Source organism: Neoarius graeffei, chromosome 16 (genome assembly GCF_027579695.1).
Source record: "Neoarius graeffei isolate fNeoGra1 chromosome 16, fNeoGra1.pri, whole genome shotgun sequence".
NCBI classification, from domain to species: domain Eukaryota; kingdom Metazoa; phylum Chordata; class Actinopteri; order Siluriformes; family Ariidae; genus Neoarius; species Neoarius graeffei.
In genome coordinates this window covers 20,185,605-20,209,440 of record NC_083584.1, presented here as the reverse complement: position 1 = coordinate 20,209,440, position 23,836 = coordinate 20,185,605, and the positions used below count along the sequence as shown (strand labels likewise).

The 23,836-nt window shown below is 42.0% G+C and overlaps 1 protein-coding gene across 2 annotated transcripts in view; it reads left to right on the top strand.

Moving 5' to 3' along the window:
- Window positions 1-23,836, top strand: part of rapgef5a (Rap guanine nucleotide exchange factor (GEF) 5a) — a 238,688-nt gene that overhangs the window by 29,998 nt on the left and 184,854 nt on the right. The window contains exons 2-4 of one of the 2 annotated variants that reach the window (XM_060942610.1): window positions 2,659-2,712; window positions 14,362-14,468; window positions 18,476-18,597. In XM_060942610.1, coding sequence (XP_060798593.1) covers window positions 2,659-2,712; window positions 14,362-14,468; window positions 18,476-18,597 — 283 coding nt within the window. Of the gene's footprint in view, window positions 1-2,658; window positions 2,713-14,358; window positions 14,469-18,475; window positions 18,598-23,836 lie in introns of both variants that reach the window. The other variant, XM_060942609.1, reaches the window with a different exon arrangement.

The window sequence follows — 23,836 nt, the reverse complement described above, 5'->3', positions numbered from 1 at the left end:
ATATGTTGGTAATACACATATTGTAATTTCATTCAATTCAGTTCGCAGTTTACCAGATTTATGGCATAGTTGCCAGAGGGGGATATTGTGCTCTCAGAGCACTCTTGTTTTTCTTTTAAAATAAAACCTGTACACTGTGTACAGGTACAAATATGAACAAGTGAACACTCAAACATGTTTTGGATGGATATTATCTGTCAGTATAAAGGAGTTTATTTTTTGGGTTTCGTTAATCTTTAAGTAAATGTCTCCACATAGAAATCATTACCATATGTTTTTAATAGGTTTATGTGGAATGTATATAAGCAGCTGGAGCGCCTGTCAACACAGACTGACCAATCAGAATTTTGAATTCAGCAGTGTAGTAGTATAAATAATATTCTTAACAAACATTTCTGCAACTCCACTCATATTTCCTTCCATTTGATCAGCTTTAATTGTGTTAATTATAGTATATCTATCATAGGATTATTCCCATTATGGTGTCACCAGGATTTATCATTTTTGTAACCAAAATATTTGGCAATATGGCCACTAACTCTCATCTTCTACCCCAGAGTTTGGCATGAGGGTCCTTATACAACTCAGTTTCAGTTTCGATAAACACAGTACATTTGGAACTGAGTGCACATGGCTGGAGGTATAAAAGACTGAACCATAAAGTGCACTTGCCTGGCTGAGCATCTGGGACAGAGCATGAATTCAGCATTCGTCTGCGGGATGTTTTGAGAAATTGGAGCAAACTATTATTTTCGCTTTCATGAAGACATGAGTAAATGAAACAGATCAACAGTGGATCATTAAAAAGATCTAGAAGAGTGATAGTGATTTTAAAAGAAACAGTTAGTTCAACAGTGAAAATGCTGGTCATGTAGAAACATTTCATGCTTTTCTATGAGATGCGTGAAACGTTTGTAAAAGCAGAAAATTTATACTAGTTTATACTGCTTTTGTACTTTCACCATTATACTTTCACTTTGGAGTTGGCAGGTCTCAGGTCTGAAATAGGATGTTTTGTAGCTTGTAATTAAGTTGTGGATAGGGATAAACAAAAGTAGGTACTCCTCAAAAATCTTGTGAAGAAATTCTGTAAAGCGAATTCTGTATCAACTATAAAATCAATTGTTGGTGTGACCACGTTGCATTTGAAACTGCATCAGTTCTATGAGGTGCACTTGTGCAGTTCTCATCTCATCTCATTATCTCTAGCCGCTTTATCCTGTTCTACAGGGTCGCAGGCAAGCTGGAGCCTATCCCAGCTGACTACGGGTGAAAGGCGGGGTACACCCTGGACAAGTCGCCAGGTCATCACAGGGCTGACACATAGACACAGACAACCATTCACACTCACATTCACACCTACGGTCAATTTAGAGTCACCAGTTAACCTAACCTGCATGTCTTTGGACTGTGGGGGAAACTGGAGCACCTGGAGGAAACCCACGCGGACACGGGGAGAACATGCAAACTCCACACAGAAGGGCCCTCGCCGGCCACGGGGCTCGAACCCGGACCTTCTTGCTGTGAGGCAACAGCGCTAACCACTACACCACCGTGCCGCCCCACTTGTGCAGTTTTATCAGGAAATTGGTATTGGAAATACCAATTGGATCTATTGGATTCTACCGTGGCCTCGAAAAGTCTGATCTTTAACTCTCTTCTCATTGATGACTTTCATATCTATTTCATCTGATGGCACGTCTGCCAGGCCTTGGCTTTCCGGACTTCAAAGTCATCTACAGAACTGTTAATCCAGGATCCAAGGTAGACAAAGTCCTGTACTCTCTCCAGCTCTTGACCACTCTGCGCTCTTAAAGGTTGTAGATCATTTGGGTGGGTAAAGACATATTATTAGTTAGAACATGTTATCAAGGGTGGCATGGTGGTGTAGTGGTTAGCACTGTCGCCTCACAGCTAGAAGGTTTTGGGTTCGAGCCCCGTGGCCGGCGAGGGCCTTTCTGTGTGGAGTTTGCATGTTCTCCCCGTGTCCGCGTGGGTTTCCTCCGGGTGCTCCGGTTTCCCCCACAGTCCAAAGACATGCAGGTTAGGTTAATTGGTGGCTCTAAATTGACCGTAGGTGTGAGTGTGAATTGTCTCTGTGTCAACCCTGCAATGATCTGGCAACTTGTCCAGGGTGTACCCTGCCTCTCACCCATAGTCAGCTGGGATAGACTCCAGCTTGCTTGCGACCCTGCACAGGATAAGCGGTTATGGATAATGGATGGACATAATCAGTTCAGTCAGAATCATGTACATTCGGTTCCATTTCCACACCACGTTGTGACATAACATTGCACCAAATGTTCATATGATGAACTGTAGAATTGTGAAATCTCATTTGTATATTGTTTGATGTTGGTACAGTACAGTGTTTACATCTATTCATATTTGTAGAGCAACTGTCAATATTGACTTAATAATGCCCTCTTCAAATGAATATGGATGGGTCTTAGGGCTCCATAAGCACTCACTTTAAACGTGTAAGCAATCCTTCATACCTCTTATTGGAACACTGTTGTGTGTTTCTCAGCCGTATGTATAGACGAACAGGAGATGGCTTTTAGAGCACTTCTTTGGATTGTCGATTATCACTGACTGAACTGTACTGTTTAAATAGCATTATGACTCTGTTTGTTTTTATTGATTGTGTCTTGGCAGCAGTCACCTGACACCGTCCCTGGACCAAGCACTGACGTCCACACCAAGTCCAAGGTAGGACACACATGTTATATACTATTTGTGTGCTTTATTGTATTACAGTATTGCTTCACTAAAAAAGAAAGGGGTGAATCAAAATACAAGTAAAAAGTGGCCACTTTATTTCTACCATGGTCATGATCTTGAAAACTCATAGCAGGTTCATAGGAAGTGTTATGAAGTTAATGATTTATATGCTAAAACCTCATTTGTCTAAATTGATCTGATTTTTCATTAGATCAAATTAAAAAATATTAATACATGAAGAACAAATGAGACTAGGCAGGTCAGCCAAACATGACTGGGGTTTGGTACCGTATCTATATACAACCCCAATTCCAAAAAAGTTGGGATAAAATACAAATTGTAAATAAAAACGGAATGCAATGATGTGGAAGTTTCAAAATTCCATATTTTATTCAGAATAGAACATAGATGACATATCAAATGTTTAAACTGGGAAAATGTATCATTTAAAGAGAAAAATTAGGTGATTTTAAATTTCATGACAACAACACATCTCAAAAAAGTTGGGACAAGGCCATGTTTACCACTGTGAGACATCCCCTTTTCTCTTTACAACAGTCTGTAAACGTCTGGGGACTGAGGAGACAAGTTGCTCAAGTTTAGGGATAGGAATGTTAACCCATTCTTGTCTAATGTAGGATTCTAGTTGCTCAACTGTCTTAGGTCTTTTTTGTCGTATCTTCCGTTTTATGATGCGCCAAATGTTTTCTATGGGTGAAAGATCTGGACTGCAGGCTGACCAGTTCAGTACTCTGACCCTTCTTCTACACAGCCATGATGCTGTAATTGATGCAGTATGTGGTTTGACGTTGTCATGTTGGAAAATGCAAGGTCTTCCCTGAAAGAGACGTCGTCTGGATGGGAGCATATGTTGCTCTAGAACCTGGATATACCTTTCAGCATTGATGGTGTCTTTCCAGATGTGTAAGCTACCCATGCCACACGCACTAATGCAACCCTATACCATCAGAGATGCAGGCTTCTGAACTGAGCGCTGATAACAACTTGGGTCGTCCTTCTCCTCTTTAGTCCGAATGACACGGTGTCCCTGATTTCCATAAAGAACTTCAAATTTTGATTCGTCTGACCACAGAACAGTTTTCCACTTTGCCACAGTCCATTTTAAATGAGCCTTGGCCCAGAGAAGACGTCTGCGCTTCTGGATCATGGTTAGATACGGCTTCTTCTTTGAGCTATAGAGTTTTAGCTGGCAACGGCGGATGGCACGGTGAGTTGTGTTCACAGATAATGTTCTCTGGAAATATTCCTGAGCCCATTTTGTGATTTCCAATACAGAAGCATGCCTGTATGTGATGCAGTGCCGTCTAAGGGCCCGAAGATCACGGGCACCCAGTATGGTTTTCCGGCCTTGACTCTTAGGCACAGAGATTCTTCCAGATTCTCTGACTCTTTTGATGATATTATGCACTGTAGATGATGATATGTTCAAACTCTTTGCAATTTTACACTGTCGAACTCCTTTCTGATATTGCTCCACTATTTGTCGGCGCAGAATTGGGGGATTGGTGATCCTCTTCCCATCTTTACTTCTGAGAGCCGCTGCCACTCCAAGATGCTCTTTTTATACCCAGTCATGTTAATGGCCTATTGCCAATTGACCTAATGAGTTGCAATTTGGTCCTCCAGCTGTTCCTTTTTTGTACCTTTAACTTTTCCAGCGTCTTATTGCCCCGTCCCAACTTTTTTGAGATGCGTTGCTGTCATGAAATTTCAAATGAGCCAATATTTGGCATGAAATTTCAAAATGTCTCACTTTCGACATTTGATATGTTGTCTATGTTCTATTGTGAATACAATATCAGTTTTTGAGATTTGTAAATTATTGCATTCCATTTTTATTTACAATTTGTACTTTGTCCCAACTTTTTTGGAATCAGGGTTGTAACATTGTTTGGATTTGTTTGGATGTTTTCATGCCATTTTAATGCTAAATGATAAGGTGAGCATTTAGACTCAAAAGTGTAGTGCTAAAATTATGACAAAAGAGTAGTGGTTTTAGCACTACATGGTTGAATTGACCTGGATATGGGACCTTGTGCAATGTTTTGCATAGGCAGACAGTTTAGCTGACTTTGGAGCTCTATTTCTGCTACGAAGCTCATTATGTTTCAACCGATCACTTTCCCTGGGTCAGACACTTCGCTTATTAAATCAGGTTTTTTTGGATAATTTATACAGTGCTGTGCAATGGTCTTGGGCACATGTAAAGAAATGCTGTCGACCAAAAATGGCTTAAAAATAATGAAATGAAATGTTTCAACATTAACCTTCAAGTGATCAAACTATTTTAGCGACTAATATGACCGGGTGAGGTCATTTATGACCCTGCTATATTCAGTACATGAATCTGTATACCTAGATATTTTCTCTTAGTTTTACATACATATTCCACTTCCTGTGTTCAAGACAGATACTATAAAAATATATAAATGTAGATAGGTATGGTTTACAACAAATTTTAATGCAGAAAGAAGGTAAAGAGACACAGCATAAGAAGAATATAACGTAATCTAGACAGTCTTTGTTATGTCTTACTGGAACATTTACTTAATTCAACAATACTGACTGAAAATGTATTATGAAAAGAAAAGTATGAGCAAAAACATCCACTGCAATGTTGATGGTATCTTTGTAACATCAAAACTAGTGACTAACTAATATGCTAATACTAGCTAACATGCTATTTCTAGCGGATATGCTAATACTAAAATTAATCATCTCCATCAATTGAGCTATTTTCATCATCACTTTGGGCTTCAAGTATCTGTCTCAGTGCTTCTGCAGCTGTAAATCTAGCTATTCTTGGTCTACTTGCCATGGTTCACTGCAACAAAAGTACAGCATACAGATAAGTAGTTGGTAAAAGCAAAATTTGATAAGGAATTACTGCAAGAAATCCTATGCTTTTTTCCAGGGTCATAAATGACCCCGCACAATTTTTCATTACTCTTGCCGCACCATTTGGCCAATCCCTGCAAAAACCTATGAACAGTTGTAGGACAAGTTAACTGACAAATTCATGGTAGGAAATATTTTTCGGATCAAATGTATAAAAACTGCACACAAAATTATATGCCCGGGGACATAAATGACCCCATTCGGTCGCTTGAGGGTTTAAAAAATACTATAAACAGTAATCAGTAAGCCAGAATAAATGAAACAAAGTCAATTATTTGGTATAAGACGACCCTTTGCTTTAAAAAAAAAAAATAGTAGTCTCAGGTCCAGTGAGTGCAGTTTGATAAGGAAATGAGCTGTAGGTTTTACTGAGCATCTTACAGAACCAGCCACAGTTCTTCTGGACACTTTGACTGTCACACTCGCTTCTTAACTTTGCACTAAAACCCAGCAGCCTTCATTACGTTTTCTTTTTTAATCTGGAAAGTGCTCTCTTATGCAATATGCTGCTCAGGTACAAACATTTTTTGCTGTAACATTTAATTTTGTGCTGGAAAACGAACGTTTGGACTCTAAAATGTTTTTTTTGTTCTGACTCGATAATGTAGAAGTCATAAAATAGAACTCTATAACAAAGTTTGTAGGAAAGAAAAAAAGGGTGTTTAAGACTTTTTCATAGTACTCCACATTCATTCATTCATTCATTCATTCATTCATATATTTATCTTTTAGATATGGTGAACCTGTACTACATGACAATATTAAGCCAATGTTTGTAGCATTTCTGCTTTATTTCATACTGACAAAAAATGCATATTCTTTTACATTGTTTATTATACAAAAATAAAAAATGAGTATTTTCAGTCATAATTTTTTCTTCATTCAGACTTTGTATAAAATATTCTCAGAATTGAATCAAATCAAATCCATCCATCCATCCATCCATCCATCCATCCATCCATCCATCATCTATACCAGGGATTCTCAACCTTTTCTACTTTAAGGCCCACCTATTCATACTTATCACGAGTCGGGGCCCATTGAAAAAGATCCCCAATTATTTTGACTCATCTATTCTATGAAAATATAATAATCTATTGTAAAGTGTTAATGGGATGCAACATCACTCCCTGTCACAGATGGGAGCCCAGTAATTAAATAAATGCAATAAAAACAAACTGTTTTTAACTGTAGGTATTGTATTTAAAACTGTATGGATGTGCCAGAAGCCAATATAAAACCATGCATGCGGGGCATTCTCAGTCAAAAGGGATTAATGATCCAAAAGTGGAGTCTGGTCCATTAACACAAGAACGTATTGCCATGTTTGTGTACAGCAAACAAGCAAGTTATTAAAACCCAGAAGTTCACTCAAAAGAAGTGGATCTAGAAACCACTCAGTGGGATTAGATCCTTACACGCTAACAAAGAAGGATTTTTCCTATGAAAGAAAAATTTACTCACTAAATTTCACATTAGTAGAATAAATTTTGATCCTATTGTAGCCGGAACTAAATACAAAGACAATAGTTATGCATACTATTAATTAACTTAATGTGAAGATAATTAACAGATAATCAACAGATTTAAGTTTTTTTAAAGATTGTGTTTATTTTTAGTCTTTTGTATTTGTAATGATTTGTATCTGTACATGTATGACCCCACCAGCTCTGCTGATCAACTTATTGTGTTTAAATAAAGTTATTCATTCATTCATTCATTCATTCATTATGAGTTGGAAAATTATCCATCCGTTGAGTTCCCCGACATCTCAAACTACCTGGTGCTGCAGACATCATTCTACATGGACACACAGATGAAAACCTGAAAGACCATGGCGGTGTGCAACTTTATATATGTGGCTGGGTTAAAGATCTGGGGATCAGGACACTACAAGATGAATACTGTATTGTTTATGCATGGGTAAGGAGAAATTTCTGGGCTTTAGTATGCATCTTTGAGATGGTTGCTAGGACTCTACAAGTTTTAGTATCGGGTGTAAACAAACCACAACCGCTCGATTCTCAATCGTTCCTGCTCTTCTCTTCCAGCAGGCATCACAGATCCATATAATTTACCCACAAACGTATTTATTTATTCTGCCCACTGTGTGTGCACTCTGTTTGTGGTGTGTGTGTGTGTGTGCGCGCGCGCATGCATGCACGGGTTAAATGTAGAGAAGGAATGTGACAAAAATAAAGGCTTGTTCTTCTTAATTACCCACAAATGTATTTATTCCAGTTGAAAAGTGTTTGGCAAACCAGCTACCGGATTTGGGACCCAACGACATTCTGAACTACAGGTAGTCGTCGACTTACGACCTACACGACTTATGACCGATCGACTTTACGACCGTCTGGTTATGACTGGCAAGTGTTTCCCAGCTGAGCTAGCTGAGCGTACGACAGTTTCTGCCCCAGCTCCAGGCACATGCGCAGTCTCTCTCGCGCTCCCTCGCGCACTCCGTCATACAGTTTCTGCCCCAGCTCCAGGCACATGCGCAGTCTCTCTTGCGCACTCCGTCATACAGTTTCTGCCCCAGCTCCAGGCACATGCGCAGTCTCTCTCGCGCTCCCTCGCGCACTCCGTCATACAGTTTCCGCTCCAGCTCCTGGTTTATGAAACAAGCAAATCCTCCCGCCAGCCCGAGCGCTGCAACGGCTGATGATGACGTAGACGACCCACAGCCAAGCACCAGTGATGCCAGCGGTCACTAAATTTTGTATTTTGCTATGTTTTACTTTGTATTTTGGTATGTTTCAAACTAAAATGTTTTCTATTTTTCACACCTGTATTTCGTATTTTTTGTTTTGCACATATTAAACGAATTGTACTGTATGCAGCAGTGGCGTGCACAGACATTTTGGGGGGCAAGTGCTCTGGGGGGGAAAAAAGGGCACTTTTTTGCGCATGTGGAACACCTTATTATAAAAGTCTGAGATTTAACCCTCCTCTTGTGTTCGGGTCGCCACTGACCCGTTTTAGTTTTTAAAGGTGTAAAACAACCACTTAATGTTAATTTATTACATCAAGGCTTTTTGACTTTGCCAGGAATCTCTAGTTGAACAAAATAGAAAAAGAAATTTTTGTTTTCCTAAATCTGAAAATGGTCTAGCAAAAAATATAATACTTATGTGCAGTTGTTTCTGTATGCGACGGGCTACTTCACGACAAAATAATTACAGCTTGGGCTTAGAGGGCAAACAATACATTTTCACTCGATTCATGTGTTACCTGGCTGGTGGGGCAGGGGAAGAGCTGACTGACTGCCCGATGTGTTGTCTGCGCTACGACAAGGCCGTGGCTTCCAGGACGCTATGCTGCTGCAACCTCACATTGAATGCACTGCACGCTTGTTCACGTGACAGAGCAAGAGAGACAGAGGCCCGGTGTGTGTGCGGAGGGAGCACACATCGGGACATTATTTTCACACACGCTTTTAATGCCGCGGCTTTTCTAAAAGATCATGTCGACATTGGCCTCAGTAAACTGTAAAAAAAAAAAATTCAAAAGGGCACTTTTTTGGACAGAGGGCAGAGGGGCAGGTTCTTGAGCACCACCTCGTGTCTATCTGTGCACGCCACTGGTACGCAATGTAGTATGCTGTGTTTGACTTAAACCAAATAATGAGCCAAGGTAATGAAATAAGAAAATGTTGATAAAATAAGACTTTAAGATGATTACAATATCATTACACGTCACAATATACTTACGTTCATTTAACATAGGCCGACTTATGACCAGATCAGTTTACGACCGGTCAGTCGTAACCAAACGCAGTCGTAAGTCGACGACTACCTGTATTTAGCATTTGACTTCAAATTTAAAAAAACAAAATTGTGGCCCACTAGATGGCGTATTGTGGCCCACTAATGGGCCGCGGCCCAGTGGTTGAGAAACACTGATTTATACCACTTATCTGTCAGGGTTGTGGGTGAGCTGGAGCCAATACCAGCTGACTTCAGATGAGAGGTGGGGTACAACCTGGGCAGGTTGCCTGTCTATCACAGGGCTAACACAGAGAGACAGACAGACATTCACACTTACAGCCACACCTATGGGTAATTTAGACTAGCCAGTTGACCTACTCTGCATGTCTTTGAACTGTGGGAGGAAACCGGAGCACCCGGAGGAAACCTACGCAGGCGCGAGGAAAACATGGAAACGCCACACAGAAAAGCCCCAGTGCATGCTATTCTTGAATTATTTGAAAATGTCATACTTGGCACATTTTATTCATTCATTTAAAAAAAAAAATCGTAGTGTTTTTTTTTTTGTCTGCATCATGTTGGGCTACATCATAACATCAAATTGTTGATTATTTTCCTATAACAGCACACTTCAAAATATTTTACTCTTCATTCAAGCTCCATTTAAACTTGTGGTAAAGTAAGGCACAGCCCTGAAACATCATGCAGCTTTTTATAACAAAGGTTACAATTTATATACACGTGAGTAAACTTGCTAAAACAAAAATGAACAAAATAACAAAGTAGATGTAAAACATAATGAATCATTTACAAATGACAAAGAAAGTGTTAAATAAAAAAAGTCAAACAATGTTAAATGTTATAAGCATGACAGTCTGGAAGGGAAATCCCTCTCCGCCCGTCGTCTCCACCATGAATCCATCCATCTGAACTGCTGTTGAACTTAACCTGACTGACACTAAACTAATGAATCTCCAGTGAAAGAAACAAGCAGAAAATCCATCAAATTAAATCTCTGAATCTCTCAGGAGCTTTCAGCGGGTACGGACTTACATTCCTCACACTGGTAATGACACGCCGTTCCCATTAGCGTCACTGTAGTTACTGAATAATTCATGGTACTTACTGAATAATAAGCTTTAAGATGAATTAAATGACTAATAAGTTGGGATTCTAAGGCGTTGAAGAAATGGAATTGAAATCGTAACGCATTTATTTTCCTTTTTTTTTCAAATTGAATATTCTGTAAATAATTTATGAGCAGACTTTGAGTTTATCAACTGGGGTTTGATTGCAGAGTGGAAAATGATGAGGTAAAGGTTTAACCTGTCAAAAATTGTTTAAAAACAGATGTTTTGTCTCTTAAGTGATTGATACTAATGCATTGTATACAATATACCCAGGAAGATGAATTAACAAGAGAGAAAAAAGAGAGACTTGTACAACTACAAGCGTGAAGAACACACATGGTTGAACTTGAGAAACATTTATGTAAAGGTTATATAAATGCACTAATAATACCGCTCTACAAATATAGTGGAGTAAATTAGTAGTGTGTTACTTCCCATGAACTCTGTTCCTGGAAATTTACAGTTTCAGCCCTGAGACTGATTCACCGAGACTGATTTTCGACTGTTTATTGGAATCTGCTCTGTTTAAAACCTTTAAACTCACACCTCATTTCTGTCCCATAATCTCGTGTTCCACCTTTACCCCGCCCATTTCTGTCCATCCATCCATCCTTTCATTCCTTTTTCATCTCCTGAGAGATTGGTTCCCGTCTCTCCGTCCTCTGTATCGTTCGTTATCCAAAATCCCCAAACTGTAAACAAATCACTTATAAATTTTTATTATGTGACAAAATCCTCCAGAATAATTATTTGTGAAGATTATTGTACAATGTGTAGCTTAATGTGTCTGAGAAAATATCTGTCTCAAATTAATTATGAAATGATTCTGTAGTTCAGTAGCACAATCTGTTTTACATAAGTAACAAGCTAAAATATGAACACAGAATATTAATATAACATTAATATAATCTAACAAACAATACCACCGAGTGATTATAAAAGGCTTTGGCAGTTTTACATCATTTCTGGAATGATTTATAAGAAATTATGTTGTATATAAGAGCTGAAGAGAGACACAGTGAGACGCAGAGACACTGGCAGAGGCAGAGGCAGAGGCAGAGACAGAGTGAGAAAGGCAGAGACATTGACAGAGACACAGAGAGACAGAGAGACACACAAAGAGAAAGGCAAAGACACAGAGACAGACAGACAGTGAGGCAGGTAGAGACAAAGAAACAGACAGAGAGATAGAGAGAGACAGAGAAAGACAGGCAGAGACACAGAGACAGACAGTAAGACAGGCAGAGACAGAGAAACACAGATGTATAGACAGAAAGCGGCACAGTGAGACAGGCAGAGACAGAGACAGACAGACAGTGAGACAGCCAGAGACCGAGAGATACAGAGATAGGCAGAGACACAGAGACAGACAGACAGTGAGACAGGCAGAGACAGAGAGATACAGAGACAGGCAGAGACACAGAGAAAGAGACAGTGAAACAGGCAGAGACAGAGAAACACAGATGTACAGTATAGACAGAAAGAGACACAGAGAGAGACGGGCGGAGACCGAGAGATGCAGAGACAGGCAGAGACACACAGAGAGACAGTGAAACAGGCAGAGACAGAAAAACTCAGATGTATAGACAAAGAGACACAGTAAGACAGGCACAGACACAGAGAGAGACAGGCAGAGACCGAGAGATACAGATACAGGCAGGGACACAAAGACAGACAGACAGTGAGACAGGCAGAGAGAGAGATAGAGACAGGCAGAGACACAGAGAGAGACAGTGAGGCAGGCAGAGACAGAGAAACACGGATGTATAGACAGAAAGTGACACAGTGAGACAGGCAGAGGTACAGAGACAGACAGTGAGACAGGCAGAGACAGAGAGCTACAGAAAGAGGCAGAGATGCAGAGACAGAGAAAGATAGGCAGAGACAGCCAGACAGTGAGACAGACAGAGAGATACAGAGACAGGCAGAGGCACAGAGAGAGACAGGCAGAGACAGAGAGATACAGAGACAGGCAGAGAGACAGAGAGAGAGACAGGCAGAGTCAGAGAAAGATAGGCAGAGACAGTGAGACAGGCAGAGACAGAGATACAAATGTAGAGACAGAAAGACATGGAGAGACAGGCAGAGGCAGACACAGACAGAGGGACACAGAAACAGACAAAAGGAGAGACAGAGACAGACTCAGAGAATCAGGAGGAAATGACTGATGGTTGAACAATTTGATTAACAAAATAAGCACGCGTTTATGATGTCAAACTCATGACTCGCCCCTTTGGCTTTTTCTGGGTCTTGTGCATTTGCGCGTGTTCATCCCTCCATCACTCATCACATGATCAGTGTGGACATGGAAACTGGGTCACGGATGATGTAACACTCAGTGTGTGTAACTGCTGTAGCTGATGCCACTGGGTTCGATGGATTACAGTTTTCATATGAAGCAAATGTCCTGGGAAAACACACACACACACACACACACAGGTTGCATGTGGCTGTATAAAGGTCAGAGACGAGACGTGTCCTATTTGTGTCCGAAGGCTGTTTATTTTACTCACATTCATAAATATTACATGAGATCCCTTGAATCTTTTGTTTCTCTTTTCTTCTAAAAATCAAAATTAAGTTCGTCAGAGTGCGAATAAATCTCTAATGCTTATTTTTTCAGAATATTTTCCTTTAACAATACATCAGGGAGTGTTTTACTGATCTTATACCACTTATAGTAAGTAGCCAATAATGACAATTTTCTATTTAATAAAGAACGTCATGTCAATTTTTATCTGTTTATTGGTACGTTTAATGTTATGGAACATTTGTGGAAAAAGTTCATGTTGAACTGAGACTCTGTCCATCCTGAAGACTTTCACCAAAACTGATTTACAGAGTAGTGACACTGGAGACTCCTTCCATAAGTTAAATAAACCGCTCCTGACATTTCTGGGGCTTTCATGTATGTTATTAGGTTTAGATTATGAGGAGCGTCCGCCATGCACGCCCCGTGTAAGTTGTTACTGTTGAAACAAAATGTATTACAGCATATTAATGTAAACCTGTGATTTGCCTTGCAGCTGGAATAACTGTCAGAGCAGTTGTTATAGAAAATTAATCACCCGATTAGTGACCAATCAGATTTGAGCGTTTGATTGCACTGTGGTATAATGTGGATTATAATGGATATTAAGTTATTCTTTATTTTTCTTGGTTTTACGTCGTACATAAAATTCTGCAGTGTAAAACTGATCAACATTAAATGTTTGAGAAAAACATTGAGCCAAATTAAAAGCGAAATCTTTCTGATGTTTTTGAAAAAAAAAGGACATCACATTTTGTATTTTCTTTGCTGTTTCAAAAAAAAGTCATTGATTTAATTTTATTTTAATTAATTTTACAATTTTCATTGGCCAAAGGGGAAATGTTGCTTTTCTTCCATTTCGTTTCTTTTCCATTTCTTTTTCTTTTTTCCTTTATTTTAATTTCATTTTCTTTTCTTTTTATTTTCTATTTCTTTTCTTTTTTCTTTCCTTTCTTCTTTTTTCCTGTTTCTTTCCTTTTTCCTTTCTTTTCTTTTCTTTTTCTTTTTTGCATAAAAGGCCTTTACAGTTAACAGAAAATGATTAATACGTACATTATATTGTTCCTTTCTTACCTTTCTGTTGTCTTATTATTTTGTAAGTTTATGGAAAAAAAATTCATACAGAACAAGAGAGAAAATAATGCTAACATTAAATGTTAAAGAGAAGGTGAAAACGTCATTGTCGTTGGCTTTTTTTTGAAAGAATATTATATTCAGCTCTTTTGAAACCCCTGTTTGTCCTTGACCCATTTATGAATGTGTTTTGCATCATAGATCACCCTCTCTCTCTGTTTTTGGCATGTGCGCACACACTTCACTAACCCCCTCCTCTCTCTCTTGTTAGCAGTCATGCTCTCAGAGTTTTCCTTGCGCAGGCCGCGCACTGAGAAACGCATTTCTGTCCCATGGCCCGTATCCAGCCAAAGACAAGATCCACTTGGCACGGATCATCAGGTAAGAGGACGTGTGTCTTGACATCTTACAGGTTACTGTGTACTGAAAGCAGCTCTTCCTGTATGAGTGATTCTGACTCGTGGATCTGCGGTGACCCTGATGCGTAGACCTGTGGTGACCCTGACATGCGGACCTGTGGCGACCCTGATGCGTGGACCTGTGGCGACTCTGATGGCTGGACCTGTAGAGACCCTGACATGTGGACCTGTGGTGATTCTGATGCATGGACCTCTATAGACCCTGACACGTGGACCTGTGGTGACCCTGATGCATAGACCTGTGGTGACCCTGACACTTGGACCTGTGGTGATTCTGATGCATGGACCTCTAGATACCCTGACGCATGGACCTGTAACGACCCTGACGTGTGGATCTGTGGCGACCCTGATGCGTGGACTTGTAGCGACCCTAACATGTGGATCTGTAGCGACTCTGACACATGGACGTGTAGCCACTCTGATGCAGGGACCAGTGGTGACTCTGACACATGGACCTGTGGCGACCCTGATGCATGGACCTGTGGCGACTCTGATGCCTGGACCTGTGGCAACTCTGACGCATAGGCCTGTGGCGACCTGATGCGTGGACCTATGGTGACTCTGACGCATGGACCTGTGGTGACCCTGACACATGTACCTGTGGCAACTCTGAGTAGTGTATCTGTAGAAATCCGGACGAGTGGATCTGTGGCAACCCTGATGTATGGACCTGTGGCGACTCTGACGCATGGACCTATGGTGACCCTGACGCAGGGAACTGTGGTGACCCTGATGCATGTACCTGTGGCTACTCTGAGGAGAGGACCTATAGAGACCCTGATGAGTGGACCTGTAGAGACCCTGACGAGTGGACCTGTGGTGACTCTGATGCATAGACCTGTAGTGACTCTGACGCATGGACCTGTAACGACCCTGATATCTGGACCTTTAGTGACCCTGACATGTGCATTTGTAGTGACTCTGATGCGTGGACCTGCAGCCACTCTGACGTGGGGAACTGTAGCAACTCTGAAGCATGGACCTGTCGCGACCGTGATGCATGGACCTGTAGCGACCCTGATGTGGGGACCTGTGGTGACCCTGAAGCATGTACCTGTGATGACTCTGATGTGTGTACCTGTGGCAACTCTGAGGAGTGTACCTGTAGAGACCCTGACGAGTGGACCTGTAGCAACCCTAATCCGTGGACCTGTGGTGACCCTGATGCTGGGACCTGTGGCGACCCTGACGCGGGGACCTGTGGCGACCCTGACACATGTACCTGTGGCGACCCTGACGCGTGTACCTGTGGTGAATCTGAGGAGTGGACCTGTAGAGACCCTGACAAGTGGGCCTGTAGAGACCATGATGAGTAGACCTGTGGGGACTCTGATGCATGGACTTGTAGTGACTCTGATGCGGGGACCTGTAGCGACCCTGACAGCTGGACCTTTAGTAACCCTGACATGTGGATCTGTAGCGACTCTGATGTGTGGACCTGTAGCCACTCTGATGTGGGGAACTGTAGCGACTCTGACACATGGATCTGTCGCAACCATGATGCGTGGACCTGTAGTGACCCTGACGCAGGACCTGTTGTGGGGACCTTTCATGACCCTGACGCATGGACCTGTAGAGACCCTGACGCGTGGACCTGTAGAGACCCTGACGTGGGGACCTGTCGCAACCTGACGTGGGGACCTGTTGCAACCCTGACGTGGGGACCTTTCACGACCCTGACTCGGGGACCTGTCACGACCGTGATGTGTGGACCTGTAGCGACCCTGACACGGAACCTGTTGCGACCCTGATGTGGGGACCTTTCATGACCCTGACTCTGGGACCTGTCGCAACCCTGACCCGTGGACCTGTCATGACCCTGACGCATGGACCTATAGTGACCTGACGTGGGGACCTATAGTGACCTGACGTGGGGACCTGTCGCAACCTGACGTGGGGACCTATGACAACCCTGATGTGGGGACCTGTCGCGACCCTGACTCATGGACCGATCACGACTCTGACGCATGGGTCTGTAGTGACCCTGATGTGTGGACCTGTAGCGACCCTGACGCGTTGACCTGTTGCGACTCTGATGTGTGGACCTGTAGCGACCCTGACGCATTGACCTGTTGCGACTCTGATGTGTGGACCTGTAGCGACTCTGACGCATGGACCTGTCGTGACCCTAATGCGTGGATCTGTAGTGACCCTGTTGCGTGGAGCTGTAGCAACTCTGATGCGTGGACCTGTCGTGACCCTGATGCATGGCCCTGTCACGACTCTGATGCATGGACCTGTAGTGACCCTGACATGTGGACCTCTAGAGACCCTGACATCTGGATCTGTAGTGTCTCTGATGTGTGGACCTGTAGCCACTCTGATGTGGGGAACTGTAGCGACTCTGATGCGTGGAGCTGTCACGACCGTTAGCGTGGCCCTGTAGCGACCCTGATGTGGGGACCTTTCATGACCCTGACTCGGGGACCTGTCGCGGCCCTGATGCGTGGACCTGTCGCGACCCTGACGTGTGGACCTGTGGCGACCTTGATGTGTGGACCTGTAATGACCTGACGTGGGGACCTGTCGTGACCTGATGTGGGGACCTGTCACAACCCTGATGTGGGGACCTGTGGCAACCCTGATGTGGGGGCCTGTCGCAACCCTGACGGGTGGACCTGTTGCGACTCTGATGCATGGGTCTGTAGAGACCCTGATGTGTGGACCTGTAGCGACCCTGATGCGTGGACCTGTAGCGACCCTGACGCGTGGACCTGTCGCGACCCTGACGTGTGGACCTGTCGTGACCCTGTCATGTGGACCTGTTGCGACCCTGATGCGTGGACCTGTAGCGATTCTGACATGTGGACCTGTCGTGACTGTGATGTGTGGACCTGTCGTGACCCTGATGTGTGGCCCTGTCGTGACTCTGATGCGTGGACCTGTTGTGACCCTGACATGTGGACTGATAGGGACTCAAACGAGCAAACAGTCAAATGAAAGGGAAAACATAACATCCTCCAACAAAGTTGGCAGATGTAATAAAAGATGAAGTTTGAAATGACAGGTTTTTTTTTATTATTTTCATTTTCCACACAGGAATAAGTTTATTTAAACCAGAAGTGTAGCTAGTCAGCTTTGACCAGAAATACGGAAACATGAACGTGAATCAAATGACCTTAAAATTGTGACGTAAATTAGAATCAGATCAAATTTTTTTCTTCAAGAATCATCATCATTAAACATGTAAACACTTGCAGTGAACAATACGGAGATTATTTGAAAAAAAAAAAGGGATGCACTATTTGCAGTAAACAAGGAATAAAGATTTTAATTTGATGTATTTTCCAAATGATTGCTCATGGATAATTAAACACACACACACACACACACACACACACACACACACACACACACACACATACACAGAGTGCAGGTTGTTACAGCATACTGTATATACATTTTACATACATCATCTTAACACACTTACTGCACAAAATAGTATTATTCAGTGTCTTACAGCACATTTCCACAGCAGTTGTGCTACAGTGATGTTCCTAAAAGGTCAGCGAAGACATGAGATATTTACAAATCCACCATGATTTAACATCCCAAACCTCGAATGAATGCATCCCATAGCTCATGTAATTACATTTTATAGACTACCAGCTGGTGAGAAATGGTTTCAGCGGCAGCTTGCTACACTCTGAGCTCCGGGTTGTTGAGGTGACGGTGATGAAGTACCACAGGTTTGACTACAGGAGGGGAAAATGAAACATAGATCTGGATTTATAAGATAAAATGTCATTTTCTGCTTTATTATTTTATCGGTTGACAACTATACACACACATACACACACACACACTGGTGTTGGTTTTCTTCCACAGACTGTGCGTGCATGCGTGTGTGTGTGTCTAAGTGGGGGAAACATTTTCAGCTGTAGCACTGATGATTTTGACGCAGTGGCAGATGGAGCAGTACATCTTCTTGCGTGTGAGACAGTGATGTGTGTGTGTTTTCATCCACAGGAGGAGTTATGTCGGTGTGGAGCTGGTGCAGTGGCTGCTGGAGCAGTGTGTATTTGTCCAGTGCAGGATGATGGCAGCTCGGGTTTGGCAGGTGCTGCTGGAGCTCGGCATTCTGCACTCAGGTAACTCACCTTACAGCTGGCTAAGTACCAACCTGCTCACCTTAATGCTAGCCTGTCATCATGGGGACGGTACAGAGCAAACATATACAGTACCAGTCAAAAGTTTGGACAGTAATTCTAATTCAATGTTTTTTCTTTTTGTTTATGAATTAAAAGCCACTTCATGTCTTAAAGTAATGATGGATGTTGTTTCTCTTTACTTAGTTGAGCGGTTCTTGTTATAATATGCATTTGTGGAATAGGACCATTTACTGTATTTTTATTATTTACTGTTTACTGTTTAATTTCAAGCGCATTAAGAAGGCAGTAAACTCGTCCACTAATTAACTTTTGACGAGGCACACCTGTTAATTGAAAAGCGTTCCTGGTGACTGTCTCATGAAGCTGGTTAAGATAATGCCAATAGTGTGCAAAGCGTCATCAAGGTAAACGCTGGCTACTTTGAAGAATCTAAAATATGAAACGTAATTTGTTTTTTTAAACACTTTTTTGTTTGTCACATAATTCTATATGGGCGGCACGGTGGTGTAGTGGTTAGCGCTGTCGCCTCACAGCAAGAAGGTCCTGGGTTCGAGCCCCGGGGCCGGCGAGGGCCTTTCTATGTGGAGTTTGCATGTTCTCCCCGTGTCTGCGTGGGTTTCCTCCGGGTGCTCTGGTTTCCCCCACAGTCCAAAGACATGCAGGTTAGGTTAACTGGTGACTCTAAATTGACCGTAGGTGTGAATGTGAATGGTTGTCTGTGTCTATGTGTCAGCCCTGTGATGACCTGGCGACTTGTCCAGGGTGTACCCCGCCTTTCGCCCGTAGTCAGCTGGGATAGGTTCCAGCTTGCCTGCGACCCTGTAGAAGGATAAAGCGGCTAGAGATAATGAGATGAGATAATTCTATATATGTTTCAGATGTTATTTCATAGTTTTGATGTCTTCAGTATTGTTCTACAATGTAGAAAATAGTCAAAATACAAAAAAACCTATGAATGAGTAGAGTAGGGGTGTACAAACTGGTACTCTCTCTCTCTCTCTTTATATATATATATATATATATAGGGTGTCCCAAAAAATGTACTCACATTGAATCCATCGGTCCACGATGTTGGCTGTGTTTGGAATGCATTGGTCATCAGTTTGAACATTTGTAAACATGCATTTAACCATTAATCTTGTTTCTAAGTCAATAAACAATGCATGTATTGTAATTTAGAGTGAGTAAATTTTTTGGGACACCCTGTGTATCACAAGTGACTGAAGCGAACATCCATCCATCCATCCATCCATCCATCCATCCATCCATCCATCCATCCATCCACTATCTGTAGCCGTTTATCCTGTTCTACAGGGTCGCAGGCAAGCTGGAGCCTATCCCAGCTGACTATGGGTGAGAGGCGGGGTACACCCTGGACAAGTCGCCAGGTCATCGCAGGGCTGACACAGAGACAAACAACCATTCACACACCTTCACATTCACAACTACGGTTAATTTAGAGCCACCAATTAGCCTAACCTGCATGTCTTTGGACTGTGGTGGAAACCGGAGCACCTGGAGGAAACCCACGCGGACACGGGGAGAACATGCAAACTCCACACAGAAAGGCCCTCGCCGGCCACAGGGCTCGAACCCGGACCTTCTTGCTGTGAGGCGACAGTGCTAACCACTACACCACCTGAAGCGAGCATGTGAAAATATTTTTCAACACGAGAAGATAACCTTCATATGTTTGCACCACCATGTAATGTTCTTTATATTATATGGACACATCCACAACAAACAAACAAACAAACAAACAAACAAACAAAAAACCCGCAAGTTAATCAAAAGAATTTTAATTTTAAACACATTTTGACAATGTACATCCAGTCAGTGGGGAAACACTGGGAGTGACGTCATGGGAGTGAAATATCAGGAATTTTCACTCAGATCTGCAATGTATTTTGTGTGAAAAATGTGAGTTTTTCAACATGAGAAGAGCAGCTTCATATCTTCAAGCCAACATATGATTTTCTTTTTCTACCAGATGCACTGTTTACAGAATGCATAGCAACAGCATTGAAAAACAAGCGATATTTTGAACCATTTTCGCTGGATGATCCAGTAACTATCAACAAATAATCACCTCAATAGTGCCTCTACATTTACCACTTTTAACGTCATCCATGACTGAGAAAAGTATAGATCTTCCTTCTGAAAAAGAAAGCACAACTTTATTCATCACACACTTGTGAAATTCCTCTCTGCATTTAACCCATCTGAAGCAGTGAACACACACATGCACACACGTGTGAGCAATGAGCACACACACATACCCAGAGCAGTGGGCAGCCATGCTAACAGCGCCCGGGGAGCAGTTGGGAGTTAGGTGCCTCGCTCAAGGGCACCTCAGCCCAAGGCCGTCCCATATTAACCTAACCACGTCTTTGGACTGTGGGGGAAACCGGAGGAAACCCACGCAGACACAGGGAGAACATGCAAACTCCACACAAAAAGGCCCTCGCCAGCCGCTGGGTTCAAACTCAGAACCTTCTTGCCGTGAGGTGACCGTGCTAACCACTACACCACCATGCCGCCCATTCTGCAAATAACATTCTGATTTGTGGTGAAAATGCATTGATCATGCGAGTGCAGGTTTTGCTCAACGTTCGCTCGAAGGCGCTAATAGTTCACCACGTGTTTTCTTGACCTTCCGAGCAGCGTTTTGTGGTCTGTTGCTCAACAAATCTGGGAAATTCACCAATAATCTACAGTCAAGATTGTCTCCTGATGGATTCACGAGGTTCAGTGTTATCTGTCGTCAGTGTCTGGAAAATGGACCGCTTTGGGTTGCGTGCACATGATTTCATGTCAGATTTCCAGTAAGTTCTCTTGGTCCAGTTTCACTTTGGTTTTTATTTCCTGCATATGGAGGATTGGTAGTGTAATGCAGCAGGTATAACTCAAAATCCATAATCTGAGCATCTGGTATGAAAATCTGCTGGACTGACACATGTAGACACATTCACAAACAAAAAGTATACAGATTTGTCAAAACAATTCATCAATTTCCTCACGAGCGAGGATATTGGAAAATATGTCACAGCTGTAGTTCGTATGAAAATTATGAGTGATGTATTTCCTAGTAAAACACTTGTGTCCATAGAATACACACATGCACACACACACAAGCAAGCATAATGGCTAAAATTTGGGAAAATTGCACTCTGCTGGGTTTCTCAATACACTGCCGTTGTTGCTGGAATTGACCCAACCCTCCATTACTCTTCACTTAAAGATCTGATGACATGTTTTTGACATCTTTGGCGATGTTTTATAACGTAAAAAGTAATTCCCGATGATCCATATATTAATTCACGAAGGCGCCTATTTTACAAGTTATGATAAAAAACGCGGCTATTTGGGCAAATTTGACGGGGCTGCAGCACCCAGGAGACGAATGAGGAGGAGGGGCTATATGACGTCAGCGAAAGAATCTTCCTCCTCACTTACCAGTTTGTTGTTGATGCGACAGGTGTTCAGTTTGTCATTATTAGTATTATTATTATACATTATATATATATATATATATATATATATATATATATATATATATATATATATATATACTGTACATGATATAAGCAGTGTTTACACATGCAAGACAACAATACACAATATTAAAATATTGATTCCGTAACATTTTGAACAAATACGGGTTGACCTACCAATCCTTGTTATCCAACCTTGTGGTGTTCGTCAATGCTGGGCTGTCTGCCTGTCCGCTGTCCATCTCGGAGTCGGAGTCGCTCTCAGATTGGTGCACAGTAACAGGTTCAAACCTGTACAGTTGGATGCACCCGTGTTCGTCATCACTAGATTCTTCCGATCTATCCCACTCACAACACAATTCTAGACTCCCAGAAGAGGAAGAGCTAGCACTAGAGAGTTCACCGGCATTTTCATGCGCCATTTCCATTGAGTAGAACCAGAGTAGAACATCCAGTGAACCGCAGCGTGTTCTTCCGCTGACGTCACAGCATGGCCGCGAGCCACGGACCCAGTTTTCTTGCGCTGTGCAATTAAAAGTTGGATATTCGCGTAACAACAGCTTCTTTTCACGTAATTATAACAGAAATCTAACATGTTTGCCATGTTGTATAGTTTATTTAAGAAATTGCATAGAGTCATGTTCGTGTCATCAGATCTTTAAATCATGAAAAGTCCAGTTTGCCGTCTTCCTTTTACCAACATGATTATAGAAATCCTCCTCACCTGTTTCCTCACCTGTTTGTTAGCCTTCCTCTTCACTTTTCTGACGTTTTCATTTTTCAGAATGCTCCACACTGCTTGGGCTTTTCTTCAGTGACCTATTGATTCCCAGTTCATCATTATACTGTGTTGAGAGCTAAATCAGCAGTCCCTGTGCTCACTCATTATACACCATTATGTTCTTCTCTCAGGCAATTGACTCTGCTCATGGCACCCAACCAGCTGTGACGTGTTCTCTTCATCTGATTAAACATTACTTTAACAACACAAACAGTTCCTTCTGCTAAACATCTGTAATGCGCTATGGTCTTCATACTTAACTCAAACTGGTATTCTAGTAGAAAAAAAAACAGGGCATGATTAATATAATAAAGAAATACAAATAAATAAAAATGAGAGAAGCAGCAATTTTTATTCAGAGAAGTGATTTCTTGTCATGATATAAATTTTGCAGTTTTTTTCAAACCCCTCCATGCAGTTTATGTCTGAATGCTGATCATAACGTGTATAATTACTTGGCCCCGCCCAAACATTTTCCAGATAAAAATGTCAAAAAGTTCTCTCCTAAAACACACCAAGACTTCCTATAGTGACATGATTTTAATTGAATGGAATTGAAATATGGATATGGTCGCAAGGTGAACGTGAGTGCTGTGTAAATCTTAAGAGACGGGATATAAACACGAAATCAGAGCTCTTCACCTGTTTGGGATTCTGATCAATGCTCCAAAACGAATCCAAAAAGATTCTTCATTTAGTTTTTACATTTAAACGTGACATTCCTCACCTCCAGAGCCACCTCACCACAGACTGGAGAGTTTCTGCTGCTCTAACGTTCTGTTTTCAGCTTAAAAATCCGTGATAAGATCAATTTTAGGCTTTTCATCATTGCAGGTTACAGTTGATCTTAGAAAAAAAAATGGGTATTCAAGAGTTGTTTAAAGGTTTATTGGATAATTAAGGGTTCTTGGGTTGGCACGGTGGTGTAGTGGTTAGCACTGTC